This window comes from Ranitomeya variabilis, chromosome 1 (genome assembly GCF_051348905.1).
Source record: "Ranitomeya variabilis isolate aRanVar5 chromosome 1, aRanVar5.hap1, whole genome shotgun sequence".
NCBI classification, from domain to species: domain Eukaryota; kingdom Metazoa; phylum Chordata; class Amphibia; order Anura; family Dendrobatidae; genus Ranitomeya; species Ranitomeya variabilis.
Window position 1 is genome coordinate 721,583,544 of NC_135232.1, and position 15,809 is coordinate 721,599,352.

Sequence of the window (15,809 nt, forward strand, 5' to 3'; positions counted from 1 at the left end):
TTATACAGTATGGAGCATCATGTGCAGTCATTATACAGTATGGAGCATCATGTGCGGTCATTATACAGCATCATGTGTGGCCATTATACAGTATGGAGCATCATGTGCGGTCATTATACAGTATGGAGCACTGTGTGGCCATTATACAGTATGGAGCATCATGTGGGGTCATTATACAGTATGGAGCGTCGTGTGTGTTCATCATACAGTATGGAGCATCATGTGTGGCCATTATACAGTATGGAGCACTGTGTGGCCAAATTTTTTTGTTTATAATTATTGTATATGAAACAGTGTGATCAGCAGTGCTAAATGGGTGTGGTTGGGACGTGGATATGGGTGTGACTAATTATGAATGGGTGTGGTCAGAGGCGTTGCCTAAAATTTGCCGCGGCGCGCGTAGCGCGCCACAAACTTTGTCCCTCTTTCCCATCTTCAAAAGTTGGGAGGTATGTTTGCTACACAGATCTGGAGTTGGAGAAGCTGGTGTTGTGAAGGAGAGCTGGTGAAGTTTATTAGCGACTGTTGCTTGGTTTGTACACTAGGAAATTCCTTATCCTTTTACTTTTACTTTCTTCCTCATCCCTACACACCCTGATTAATAAGTGAGTGTATATTTTGTGTGTGTGGAGTTTTCTTTTTACCCTTGTCTGTGTCCCCCTGGCTGCCGGGTTGGTGTACTGTGGTACACAGTAGTGCCTCTCTTCCCCAGGTGGGGGAAGGGGACAGACGAAGGGCTGTTGTAGGAGATAAGGCAAGGGCGAAGGCCCCAGGATCTTCGCCATCTGAAGTATCCCAGGAAACAGGGCGAGCTAGGGCTCCTCAGCACTTCGCCTTCTTATTAAATCGTACAGGTTTCTTTTAGCATTGCAGGGGTTAATCTGCACAGTTGAGAGCTCCTTGAAGCTTTCCTTTATTAAGGCTCTCAGCTGTGTACTGTTAGCCACTCCCATCCCCTATATAATCTGTGCCCTGGCAAACACTCATTTTCAGAGCTACCTTATGCTGCATGGCTGGAGATTGTTGTTGGTTGTTATTAGAGAAGGCATTTGGTGGATTTATCTGTGACTGTTGCTGGGTTTTAGGTGTATGATAATTCCCCTTCTCCTACTTTGGTTTAACCCTATCCTCCACTCCTCGGTATTTACCTCTGTTACATGTGTGAGTATGATTGGTATTTTCCTTTATCCCTGTTCGTATTACTTTGTTAGTCTGGTCGGTGTATTATGTTACACTACTGCTCCCCTCTTCTTTGGGTGGGGGGAAGGGTACAGACTGAGGGCGGATTCAGGAGAAAAAGCAAGGTGCGTGGCCTCTACATTTAAACCATGAGAAGAAATCCAGGAAACAGGTCAAACTAGGGCACCCCTAGCATTGGGGACAGAGAAGTAGCCCCTGGTCCCGTGATATCCGAAAAGAATCATGATATTAGCTTTGATCGAAACCCTTTTTTGATACATTATGGTTCCTATCCCTGCTCTGACAGGGCATCTGAAGCAGCTCAGGTTGGACTGTCATTTTGCAACACCCTAACATATTAGGTTTGGGGACTGTGACACCCAGGCAACCCTTAGTGGAGCCTGAGATCTCTTTGCCTGACAGGTTATCTGGGGAACGTGACAAGTTGTTGTTTTCAGGGAGGCCTGGAAACTGTACTTTAGGTTACATACTTGTTCCCTCTACTTCGGGGAAACCCTCCCCCGTCTTTCCCCCCCAACATGGGCATTCTTTCTTCTGTCTGACTCCCAGTCGCTCCAGACGGTAGAGGAATTTTTTCTGGCGCTGGGTTTTTTATATGACAACCCCAACCGCATCTCCCTGGCTAGGTCCACACTACGTGTCAGCTCCGACAGGCAGACCAACCGGCGGAGTATTGCTCTGAGTTTTGGAGGTGATCCACTGGCACTTAGTGGAATGACCCCCACTCAGTTCTGTGAAGGACAATCTGAAAGGGTGAAGGATGCCCTAGCCTTGTATGAGACTCCAGTTTCCCTTGAGGCAGCCATGTCCCTGGCTGTCTAGGTGGATTGCCATCTTCACAAGAGACATAAAGAGACACCCCAATGTGTGGGAGGTCCGGGGCCAAGGGAAACCTGGTCTGAGTCATCTGAGGAACCCATGCAGTTGGATGGGCAACTCGTTCTGGAATGCAGTCTGTTGTTTGGCATAAAGGGGAGTGTGTTTTTTACTGTGGTGGAAAGGGCCATTTCGTGGGCACGTGTCCTTCCGGACCTCACACTAAAAAGCCGCTGGAAAAGTAAGAGGCCTGGGTTGTTGGGAGATTAGCAACCCGGGTGTACATATCTCCTCCTTGGGTAGGACACAATTTTTTCTGCCTGCTGAAATCCATCTGGGCAAAAATAAGGTGGTGATTTCTGCCTTTCTGGACAGGGTTTAATTTGATCAACGCTGGGTTCGTCCAGGGCTTCAAACTACATACACTGTCTAGACCCATACCTATATTCGCCATCGACTCCACACCCTTGAAACAGGGGTATTTTACTCAAGTCGTCCGAGGGTTACATCTTCAGGTAGGGGCCATGCATTCTGAAGTAATAGACTGTTATGTGCTAGAGGGTCTGCCCTCTCCTGTGGTTCTTGGACTTCCTTGGTTTTCTCTGCACAACCCTGTGGTAGATTGGCAGACTCAATAAGTGGTAAAGTAGAGTGAGTATTGTCAAGAACATTGCTTGGGTACACAGCTTGCAAGGGTGGATACCCAGTCTGTGCCTAAATAGCTGCCTGACTTTGGGGATGTGTTCTCGGAGGAGGGGTGCCAAAAACTTCCTCCCCATTATCCTTATGACTGCGCCATTAATCTTGTTCCTGGGGCAAAGCTGCAACAGAGCAAACTATATAATATCTCTGGTTTGGAGAGGCATGCCAAGAAGGACTATATCGCGGAAAGTTTGTCAAAGGGTCATATCAGACCAGCCTCATCCCCCATTGCTGCAGGGTATTTCTTTGTAAAAAAGAAAGATGAGGGGTTACACCCCCTGCCTAGATTTCGAAGAACTCCATCAGAACACGGTCCAGGATCCATATCCGCTCCCTCTCATCCCGGACCTCTTTAATCAGCTTGCAGGAGCAAAATAGTTTTCAAGACTGGTCCTCAGGGGGCGTATAATCTCATTCACATTAAAGAGGGGAATTAGTGGGGAAAACAGCATTCAAAACACCTGAGGAACACTATGAGAACCTTGTGATTTCATTTTTGTTGACGAATGCTCCCACTGTCTTTCAGCACTTTGTAAATTACATCTTTAGTCACCTGGTAGGTAGGTTTGTGGTTATCTATCTTTATGACATATTAATTTATTCACCTGACCTTGAGTCACATCAGGTACATGTCAGGCAGGTCTTACAGATACTTAGGGACAATAAATTATTTGTCCAACCAGAGAAATGAATGGTTCTGGTTGAGGAGATCCTTTTTCTAGGATATGTGTTGTCATCCACCAGTTTTCGTATGGATCTGGCTAAAGTCCAGGCAGTACTGGATTGGGATCCTCCTGAGGATTTGTAGGTATTACAAAGGTTTTTGAGTTCCGCCAAATACTACCGTGAGTTCATCAAAAACTTTTCAGTAGTGGCCAAACATCTGACGGAAAAGTCTGTCCCCTTCCTGGTCATATCCAAGTAGTCCCATCCAACTAGGAAGTCATTTGATACCTTGAAGGAGTATTTTGCATCAGCGCCAATTCTCATACAGCCTGACTTCACTCAGCCTTTTATTGTAGAAGTTGACGCGCCTGAAGTGGAGGTGGGGGCTGTATTGTCGCAGGGTACATCTCCTGGTAAATGGCATCCATGTGCATACTATTCTGCCATCTCTGGAAAGAAATTATGACATTGGTAACAGGGAACTCTTGGCAATCAAGTGGGCCTTTTGAAGAGTGGCGTCATTTTCTTAAGGGGGCAGTTCATCAAGTTATGGTAATCACAGATCATAAGAATCTCGTATATCTAGAATCTTTGAAACGTCTATCGCCTTGGCAGGCAAGATGGGCGTTGGTCTTCCATCAGGTTTAACTTGTTTGAAACATATAAGCGAGGGAACAAGAACATTAAGGTGGATTCCTTATCTCGTTGTTTTCCTGGGGGTGGAGATAATTGTGAACCGGGTCCTATCCTACAAAAAGGGGTGGCTATTGTGTCTATATGCTCCGATCTTGAGAAAGAGGTTGATGAGGCTCAGGGAGACGACCCTGCTGCCAGTCCGTTAGGGAAATTGTTTGTACTTGTGAGCGAGTTCTTAGTGAACATCATGATTCGGTCTTGGCCGGATATCCTGGTAATAAAGCCACCACAGATCATTTTACTCAGCGTTTTTGGTGGTCAGGAGTACATCAGGATGTCCAGGAGTATGTAGCTGCCCGCAGTGCCTGTGCGCTTTCTAAAACCTCTGATACTCGTCCATCTGGGTCTCTCCAACCATTGGCAATTCCCAGTAGACCTTGGACTTATTTATTGGTCGATTTTTGGTCGGTTTACCGAATAAGAGGGAAACCAAACAAATTCATTCAACTCTACTGGTAAGTCCCCGTTTTTCGGGGCTTGCAGGTTTCCTCCTCCGTTCAGCTCATTTAATAGGAATCATTTTTCTGGAATACCTGAACGATTTTCATCATCAATTAAGTCTGTGTGGCAAGGGGTTCTTGATAATTTGAGTAAGATGGGATCCAAATATAAGAGTGTGGCTGATTGGAGACGTTTGGTGGGCCTGGACCTGTGTGGTGGTGACTTGGTTTGGTTGTCCTCTAGGAACATTAAGCTGGATGTTCCCTCTTGGAACAGGGGTCCCAAGTTCATCAGTCCTTATAAGATTGTGATCGTTGTCAATCCTGTAGCATTCCGCCTTACTTTGCTGCCCAGCTTTAGGATTCATAAAGTGTTTCCTCGATCTCTACTCAAAAAAAAACATTGCGTCCTCTGTACCATCACTACTACTACCATCTCGCTTAGTTCGTCAGTCGCTCCAGTATCTAGTACACTGAAAGGGAAGAGAGGATGTGGGTACCATCATCTGACATCCATACGGCCAGGCTGATCTGGTCTTTTCATGTGGCAACCCCGATAAGCCATTTTCTGAGGTCCCTCGTAGAGGGGGGAGGGCTGGCACTCATTGTCAGAGATATTTTATGCTGCATGGCTGGAGGTTGTTAGTGGTTGTTATTGGAGAAGGCGTTTGGTGGATTTATCTGTGACTGTTGCTAGATTTTGGGTGTGATAATTCCATTTCTTCTCGTACTTTGGTTTTACCCATCCTCCATTCCCTGGTGTATACCTCTGTTGTTTGTGTGAGTATATTTGTATGTTTGGTATTTTTTGTTTCCCATGTTCGTATTACCTTGTTAAGTCTGGTTGGTGTATTGGGTGGGGGAAGGGTACAGACTGAGGGCGGATTCAGGACCTAAGGCAAGGTATGTGGCCCCGGCATCTTCACCATCAGAAGTAATCTGGGGTACAGGACAAGATAGGGTGCCCCCTAACATTAGGGACGGAGAAGTGGTACCGGGACACCTGACAACAGAGTCGTGACAACCCCTTTTATAATAATGGAGTACACCTTTATCTTTGCTTTATATACAGTATATCCAGAGAACATCTTTAATATCTGGTGCCGGTTTACCCCTCCTATTAGGGCTGCGTAGTACGTGGTGGGCAGGATGCGTGGCGGTGAGGGCAGGGGATTCCACAGCCCTGAGTGACACAACATTTACAGTTTCCAGCTGCACAATATGTTTATTGTTAGTATCAGTGATGGTTTATGGGACTCCTTGTCTGAGTGACACTAAGTGCAGTAAACATATATCCATTCCATGCAGATGGTCGAGCTCAGCCGCTAATCGCCAGTAAATCAACTCACAGATCAATTACACGACCAGACAGAAGGGTTTCCAGCAGATTCGGAGAGCGCTATGTAATAACTGCATAGACACCATGAACCACGGGTAATATCATAGAGGGAGGGGAAACCCAAATGTATGAAAACATTAAACCGTGTTATTAAGTACCGTAACTGATTCTGAGTCAGTGACATGGAAAACAAAGCGGCGTCCTGGGGATCATCCGTCTTCCCATCCACTAATTATTCTCAGTGATCTAAATATATAAGGGTATAATGTGCATATGGTCCTCAATCTAAAAATTGTGCCACGGTGCAAGAATTACCATAGAGAAACATATTATACAGAAATCAAGTGTATGCATTTTGTCATTTTTACTGATCCTGAGTTACATCCTATATTATTCTGCAGAGCTGCACTCACTATTCTGCTGGTGGAGCCTACAATAAAGGAGACTTTATGTACAGACTCACATTTTTTTTCTAGGCTGTGCTTCTACAATACAAGGGGACAGTTAGATTCCTCTACTTTAGATGAAAGAAAGATGTCCATTGTAAAAAAAAAAACATAATAAACTCCAGACCAGCATTCACAAGTCTACAGGGCTCCTATGACAAAGGGCTATACTGAGCAGTGCTCCATAGAACCTATAGCTGCGGCATTGTCTGTCTGTGTTGTGTATTCTGAAGCCAAATCTTAAATCTTTGCCACAAAATATTCCATCCTTCTGACTTTCTATCCATACAATAGATGAGAATGAAATATAAGTTAAATACATTTAATTCCTCACTGGTGCAATTTATCATCCATTGAGTATGCTATTAAACAGGAATCCATCAACAGCACCAGATCTGAATTACAGAAACTAATACCCAGCATGCCGCTTACTGACCATGGAGTCCTCGTGGGGTGGATACAAAGTGTAAGATCTGTATACGCCCCTATAATGCTTCTGCATTAAACAAGATCATAAAAGTTCATCAAGTCTGACTCCTAGTAACATAGTTGTTAATGAACAAGGAGGGGGAGAGGAGGGAGATGCAGCTGCAGCATCGCTCTGACAGGCTGTGAGAGAGGAAGAAGGAGCAGACATGGAAATGTCTGACCATCTGATCGGATCTGGTGCCATCCGCCCTCCCCATTGTAGCTTCTTTTAACAATTGTGACCATTTTAATAATTGCACAGTTTAGATTGGTACCTTTATCAGTGCGTCCAGCTCCTGTGGAGTGACACATGAATGAGCCTGCAGGAAATCCAGCTTCTCTTGGGCTATCGTGCTCTTTTGGCTGCTTTCGAAAGGCTGTTCAAGAGCCCGGAAGACGAGGCCGCCACTGACCAAATAAACCACCACCACCACGAAGATCGCCAAGACTGTCTTCCACTTCATGACGGAGCGTAGACCTCTGGAGGTGTTGTCCATCGTAGTCACCATAGTCGTCCGGGAACATACTGACATCCTAGGGGTCGGCGTGGGACTAGTGTGATGCCCGTTTGGCTTCGGATCAGATGGGGGCACAGGTAGAGGGGCAGGCGTGGGCACGGTTGATGGCACAGCCACTGCAAGAAAAGTACAAGAATGATTGGCGACTGTTCCAGAAGTCTGATACGGTTATTGGGGATGTGGACTCCTCATCCGGATCCTGCTCTATTACATAAAATGAGGACCCACATCACAAGGTAACCTGAAAAATCACGAACCCCTATTGTCTCCAGACGGTCCTGCTGGTTTGTATGAAAATGATCACAATGAGCGTCCATCCATCCACTCACTTGTATTTAGTGGACAGGTGATTATTTAGAAGCTGAAATCTGCCAGTATAAATGAGCCTTTAGCCTCACCCCAGTAATGGCTGATAACAGGGAGTAATAGGTTGTATTTACTTTCCCCGTAAATAAGCATCAGAAAGGGTAGTGTTCCTTTAACAAGTCATGGCTTTGACTGCAAAGAGACAGAAACCAGTGCAGCAGATGCGGCTGCCGATCCCTACAGACGAGCTCATCGCTCCCACATCCAGGACATGATGTTCTCGTCTCTTCCTGCTCATTACTGATCTTCATGAAATGTTTATCAGTCACAGGCGTGATGTACACAACCGTCCGGTGAGATGATCATAGAGCAGTCAGTACTCTCACCTGACAGCGTCCAAGCTATAGCTATATAATGGAGATATACAGGTGCTTCTCACAAAATTAGATCATCAAAAAGTTAATTTATTTCAGTTCTTCAATACAAAAAGTGAAACTCATACTATATAGAGTCATTACAGAGTGATCTATTTCAAGTGTTTATTTCTGTTAATGTTGATGATTACGGCTTACAGCCAATTAAAACCCAAAAGTCATTATCTCAGTAAATTAGAATACTTTATAACACCAGCTTGAAAAATGATTTTAAAATCTGAAATGTTGGCCTACTGAAATGTATGTTTCGTAACTGTGCTCAATTCTTGGTCTGGGCTCCTTTTACATCAATTACTGCATCAATGTGGCGTGGCATGGAGGCAATCACTGCTGAGGTGTTATGGAAGCCCAGGTTGCTTTGATAGCAGCCTTCAGCTCCTCTGCATTTCCTGGTAGATGGCTGCACTGACTTTGGTCTTGATAAAACACAGTGGACCTACACCAGCAGACGACATGGCTCCCCAAACCATCACTGATTGTGGAAACTTCACACTAGACCTCAAGCAGCTTGGATTGTGGCCTCTCCACTCTTCCTCCAGACTCTGGGACCTTGATTTCCAAGGTCTAATGTGAATTTTCCACAATCATTGGTGGTTTGGGCAGCCATGTCATCTGCTGGTGTAGATCCACTGTGTTTTATCAAGGACCAAAGTCAGCACAGCCGTCTACCAGGAAATTTTAGAGCACTTCATGCTTCCCTCTTCCAACAAGCTTTTTGGATATGGAAATGTCATTCTCCAGCAGGACTTGGCACCTGTCCACACTGCCAAAAGTACCAATACCTGGTTTACAAACAACAGTATGACTGTGCTTGATTGGCCAGCAAACTCGCCTGACCTTAATCCTATAGAGAATCTATGGGGTATTGTCAAGAGGAAGATAAGAGATACCAGACCCAACAATGCAGACGAGCTGAAGGCTGCTATCAAAGCAACCTGGGCTTCCATAACACCTCAGCAGTGCCACAGGCTGATGGCATCCATGCCACGCCGCATTGATGCAGTAATTGATGCAAAAGGAGCCCCGACCAAGTATTGAGCCCATTTACTGAACATGCATTTCAGTAGGCCAACATTTTGGATTTTAAAATCATTTTTTAAGCTGGTGTTATAAAGTACTCCAATTTACTGAGATAATGACTTTTGGGTTTTCACTTGCTGTAAGCTATAATCATCAACATTAACAGAAATAAACACGTGAAATAGATCACTCTGTTTGTAATGACTCTATATAATATATGAGTTTCACTTTTTGTATTGAAGAACTCAAATAAATTAACTTTTCTGCTGAAATTCTAATTTTGTGAAAAGCACCTGTATATGTACGGTGCATGCTCTACTAATGTCAGTAATGTGATTATTAAAATAGAATGGTAATCTATTATCTGGCCAAATAGACCCCTGATCTCTCATCATCCCGTCTGTCTGGGATCACATGAAGTGATAGAAGGGTCTGCACAAGCCTCATAGACAGGAAATCTGGGGTCAGGTCTCCAAGATGTTTGGCACAACCTCCTGCCGAGATCCTCCATAACCTTCCTTTATCAATGTTTTCAGGTACACTTACACACTAGGGCGGTCACACCAAATCTGGACTTACATGGTTTTTCTTCATTTATTTAAAAATGTAAGCACTTCTAATTTGGAAGCATTCTTACTTTGCAACATTTTCCACACCGTGCTTAAGTCATTAAGATCTCACCTCTGTATAGCGCTCACACACATTAACATCTCTAATTGAAGAAGAAATCTTGCGGACAATTCAGTGTTTTTGTTTTCTTTTTAATGATCTCCCTCCTTTAAAGACGAACTTGTATGATATAGAAGGTGACTGACACATTGTAACAGATCACATCCCTTTCTTCACAAGTAGCGACCTCCGGTCCTAAGAGCACTATGCCAATCATAATGTCCCTGGCAAGCCGCCCACCGCTACATAGCCATCCTGCTCTGACCGTCTCTACCACCCATAATCTGTCCTAGGAGACTTTCCTAGAAAACAAACTGTCATTCCACCATGATAAAAAGCCCTAAATAAAAGCCCTTACCTGCACACAGTGGCCCCCGCCTTGTAGTTATAGATATGGGTAGCAAATGTGCGAGGGTTAATCTGCAGGATTGGAACTGAACTTATGTATATTCACCTGACCTAATACATGTCAACATGAAGCCTCTGAGCTCCGGGACTCGTCTACATCACAGAACCAAACCTCAGAGCCCCAGGGACCCCGCTAGTGTTACCAGACGACGATCTGCAGGGAGCAAGACCGTGATCTCATTGCTGGATACACAACAAACACAACCGCACGATACCAGACTGCATCATACCGCAGCTCCAGGACAAAACCCTTGTATAGAGGGCAGTATTATAGTAGTTATATTCTTGTACATAGGAGGCAGTATTATAGTAGTTATATTCTTGTACAAAGGGGCAGTATTATAGTAGTTATATTCTTATACATAAGGGCAGTATTATAGTGGTTATATTCTTGTACAAAGGGGCAGTATTATAGTAGTTATATTCTTGTACATAGGAGGCAGTATTATAGTAGTTATATTCTTGTACAAAGGGGCAGTATTATAGTAGTTATATTCTTATACATAAGGGCAGTATTATAGTGGTTATATTCTTGTACATAGGGGGCAGTATTATAGGAGTTATATTCTTGTACATAGGAGCAGTATTATAGTAGTTATATTCCTGTACATAGGGGCAGTATTATAGTAGTTATATTCTTGTACATAGGAGTAGTATTATAGTAGTTATATTCTTGTAAATAGGATCAGTATTATAGTAGTTATAGTCTTGTACATAGAAGGCAGTATTATAATAGTTATATTCCTGTACATAGGAGCAGTATTATGGTAGTTATATTCCTGTACATAGGGGCAGTATTATAGTAGTTATATTCTTGTACATAGGAGTAGTATTATAGTAGTTATATTCTTGTACATAGGATCAGTATTATAGTAGTTATAGTCTTGTACATAGGAGGCAGTATTATAGTAATTATATTCCTGTACATAGGGGGCAGTATTATAGTAGTTATATTCTTGTACAAAGGAGCAGTATTATAGTAGTTATATTCTTGTACAAATGGGCAGTATTATAGTAGTTATATTCTTATACATAAGGGCAGTATTATAGTGGTTATATTCTTGTACATAGGGGGCAGTATTATAGGAGTTATATTCTTGCACATAGGAGCAGTATTATAGTAGTTTTATTCCTATACATAGGGGGCAGTATTATAGTAGTTATATTCTTGTACATAGGAGCAGTATTATGGTAGTTATATTCCTGTACATAGGGGGCAGTATTATAGTAGTTATATTCTTGTACATAGGAGTAGTATTATAGTAGTTATATTCTTGTACATAGGATCAGTATTATAGTAGCTGTATTCTTGTACATAGGAGGCAGTATTATAGTAGTTATATTCCTGTACATAGGGGGCAGTATTATAGTAGTTATATTCTTGTACATAGGGGGCAGCATTATAGTAGTTATATTCTTGTGCATAGTGGCAGTATTATAGTAGTTATATTCTTGTACATAGGGGCAGTATTATAGTAGGTATATTCTTGTACATAAGGGCAGTATTATAGTAACTATATTCTTGTACATAGGAGGCAGTATTATAGTAGTTATATTCTTTTACATGTGGGGCAGTATTATAGTAGTTATATTCTTGTACATAGGGGCAGTATTATAGTAGTTATATTCTGGTACATAGGAGCAGTATTATAGTAGTTATATTCTTGTACATAGGAGCAGTATTATGGTAGTTATATTCCTGTACATAGGGAGAAGTATTATAGTAGTTATATTCTTGTACATAGGAGTAGTATTATAGTAGTTATATTCTTGTACATAGGATCAGTATTATAGTAGCTATATTCCTGTACATAGGAGGCAGTATTATAGTAGTTATATTCCTGTACATAGGGGGCAGTATTATAGTAGTTATAGTCTTGTACATAGGGGGCAGCATTATAGTAGTTATATTCTTGTACATAGTGGCAGTAGTATAGTAGTTATATTCTTGTACACTAGGGCAGTATTATAGTAGTGATATTCTTGTACATAGGGGCAGTATTATAGTAACTATATTCTTGTACATAGGAGGCAGTATTATAGTAGTTATATTCTTGTACATAGGGGGCAGTATTATAGTAGTTATATTCTTGTACATAGGGGCAGTATTATAGTAGTTATATTCTTGTACATAGAGGCAGTATTATAGTAGTTATATTCATGTACATAGGGAGCAGTATTATAGTAGTTATATATCTTCCCTAGGACATGACTAAGAATATGATGCAGTCTGTCTCCAGCAATGCAGTTTCGGTCTTACCATAAGGATGGTATTAATCTTTTGCAAATGCTGCAGTTTTTCCATATGGCTTTCATCTTCCATCATAAATTATGGATAATTCTGGATTGGAAAATGCACAGAACAAGCAGGAAAATTCTAGATAACTCAGCTTCATTCTCTCACAGAAACTCATTACTGGTAAAATCAATCCAATAATAAGTTTATAAACCTCAACTGTAAATTCAGTTTGTGCAGCAGCTTTTAAAAACCTCACACACTGGCCGCGCTACAGAAAAGTGAACTCCACAAAACCAAAACCATCCAAGAACGTTTTTCCTGAATGTTAATATCTGACGATTAACTGCCACATGAGTCCAGGGCAAAATGCTGCATTATCCAGCGCTCCATTTTATCCTGTTCTTGGTCCCTTTTTTCGAGGACTGATGACCAAGGATGGCAGGGACTGATAACTTACTTCTCTGGTTTTCCATACATTCACTCCTCCAGACTTTTCTAGAAAGCTGCAGCTTTTGAGCATCTGCCCATTTCCCCTCCGACAGATATTGGAGTTAATAACCGATCTATAGAGCCCTTCAATCACATCGCTGAGAAGTACAATCAAACTACAAAAGTAAGAATCAAAACCAGAAAGAATGCAAAATATCAGACTTGTTATTGAGCTTTGTTACATTCTTCAACATCAAAATTGCAAGAAGCGATGGAAACGTGGAGACGTCTCTGATCTGCAAATGATGGAAAAATGAAAAGAACAATTTCATGACATCTGTTTTTTTCCATTTCGGAGTCTGATCCCCATACAGAAATCCCGGCACCTCCGGCCTCAGCAGCTGTCACTGGGGTCATTAATGGTAGTCTGAGGAAGGTTCTGCCGCTGATTGTAGAAAGCATCCATATCTGCTGCCGGCAGTTCCTGTGTGCTCCTGTGTAATCACCAACTAGTGACGTCCTTGGTATGCTCAATGGAGACCACTCTGGAGATGCTGAAGCCATAGTGGTACGCTGGGGTTTGTCATGTGGAAAAAGAAATGGCCTCACCGCCACCACCAAATAAATGTAATATCTAGCTTAGTGCGCCTGGAATGAAGATGAGAGGGGTCTGAGTACCGTACATCACAACCAAAATCCTGGATTTAGGGTTGGGGTGATATTCCTTTGTGACGCCTTTTCATGGAGTGAGCCCACGCAGTCTCCACACCAATCTCTGGCCATCATTGCATCCATTACAAAAGTGGGTCAGACCTCCCAGTTTCCCTCTGGAAACCACACTGGCAATGCCATGAAGAGGCCATCACGAGGGAGCATCACACTGGTCCTACTCCCTGGATTATGGTTCAGTGGCATAATGTACGGTGCACTAACAACTCGGCACTACATTGGAAAAATGGACACATCATGTACAAATCAAAGTATCCAAGGACAGGTTTAATTTTTTTCACACTGCAACCCCACATATTGCACTACTGTGAGCACCTGCGTGGCCTAAACCTGCTCCCGTGTCTGCAGCGTCTCTGGGCTTGTCTCCATCAGGGACGTCGCTGGTCGGTGATTTCACAGGAGCTGCTGGCAGCATCTCTGGACTTGTCTCCATCGGGGATGTCATTGATCAGTGATTACACAGGAGCTGCCGGCAGCATCACTGGACTTGTCTCTATGAGGGACATCACTGGTCATTGATTACACAGGAGCTGCCGGCAGCATCTCTGGACTTGTCTCCATCAGGGACATCACTGGTCATTGATTACACAGGAGCTGCCAGCAGCGTCACTGGACTTGTCTCCATCGGGGACGTCATTGATCTGTGATTATACAGGAGCTGCTGGAAGCGTCACTGGACTTGTCTCCATCAGGGACATCACTGGTCATTGATTACACAGGAGCTGCCGGCAGCGTCACTGGACTTGTCTCCATCGGGGATGTCATTGATCGGTGATTACACAGTAGCTGCCGGCAGCGGATCCTGATGATTTGTACAATCAGCTGAAGAACGTTCCTTAGACGACCATTGATAACCGCAGTGACAGCAGCCAAGGCTGGGGGTGCCGAGATTTCTGCTTGTGACTTCAGAATGAAGAAATCCAGAGGAATTGGAAAGTTTTTCAATATTTTCAGATCAGTAACATCTCCATCCTGTGATTTCCATCTTTCACCACTTCCTCAATGTAGAGGGTATATCTGGTGCTTTATATAGAGATCTGCAGACCATCGTTCCTCTCCCCCTGACAGACCCATAGTGATGTTCTGCAGATGATTACACCACTTCTTCCTGGCAGATGCCTGTTGTTTCTTCTGCGCAGGTTTAGTTTTGGATCCTCTTGAGATCACACATTACAAGTAGTCGTGACCATATAAGTTCCTGTGATGTCATCCGTATCCCCTCCCCCATACTCACAGTGGCACCCGAATAGAGGCATCCTATAGCGGTCCGTCAATAAGGATCCAGTCTATGGGCGCGTCCTCTGCACCATAGTGATTCACAGGAGTTGTAATCCACACTCGGGCATCAGCACCGGGATGTGATTTGCTTCTGGGCAGCGACAGCTTTTGCTGGGTATGAATTTAGCCATGGTTAATTAATGCATTTGGGCTACTAAAATAGCAAGACCAGCCCAGGGATGAATATTTTATCAGGACATGGAGTACAATGGCTCTGGAGAACACAAACACTTACAATGAGCCTGTAACAACCCGTGGCCTTTGCCGCTCACTGCCCTACACCAGGGAAGCGTCTATGGCCGATCCCAACCACAGAGCCACCAGGGGAGCATCACTACGGTCACCTGTGCCACCGGTGACACGACCTGGGTGAGGGAGCGGAGTAACAACCCGGCTCTACGTAACTCTGTGGGATCTCATTGTGTTCTGCCGGACCCCAATTACCAGCATTTGAGGGAACCAGATGCAAAGTTCTGAACACTTCCATTGTACGTTGTGGTCCTCTAGTCAGCCCTGTGCTAGTCCCTTGTCTTCATCTGGAATGACCGGAGTTTCCTTCCATGAATATGGAGGCGCTGATCTGCAGCACTCAGAGATCTGCTTTACAGCGGCAATGTGCACCATAGGGAGCAATAGACATGATCTGACTTTTATATTAGCATGTTGTGGGCATGCTCTGTGTCCTGTGCAGAGGGCATTGTGAAGAGAGGGAGGAGGTGAGCTGTGACATAACACATTGTGGTCGCTGGATCAGGTCTTATTTATTATATACATAGTTAACTTTCATTGTAATCCTATCTGACATGATAATGAGACCATTGAAAAGTCACTTATACAGAAAAGGGAGCCCTAGTCTAATATTAAGATTAGTCTGAAAAATGGCAAGATTTCAGAGTTGTTTTTCATTTATATTATGGAAATATTAGTTTGTAAGCGTTATATACTGATTGCCCCCCTGGGTAGCAAATTCTGCTTTGCATGATGTTGCCCAAACATGTAATGACGC

The 15,809-nt window shown here is 43.4% G+C and overlaps 1 protein-coding gene across 3 annotated transcripts in view; it reads right to left on the reverse strand.

Moving 5' to 3' along the window:
• Positions 1-15,809, reverse strand: part of KCNK10 (potassium two pore domain channel subfamily K member 10) — a 96,112-nt gene that overhangs the window by 65,480 nt on the left and 14,823 nt on the right. For all 3 annotated transcript variants that reach the window (XM_077267575.1, XM_077267574.1, XM_077267573.1), the window contains exon 2: positions 7,049-7,407. In XM_077267575.1, coding sequence (XP_077123690.1) covers positions 7,049-7,407 — 359 coding nt within the window. The remainder of the gene's footprint in view (positions 1-7,048; positions 7,408-15,809) is intronic.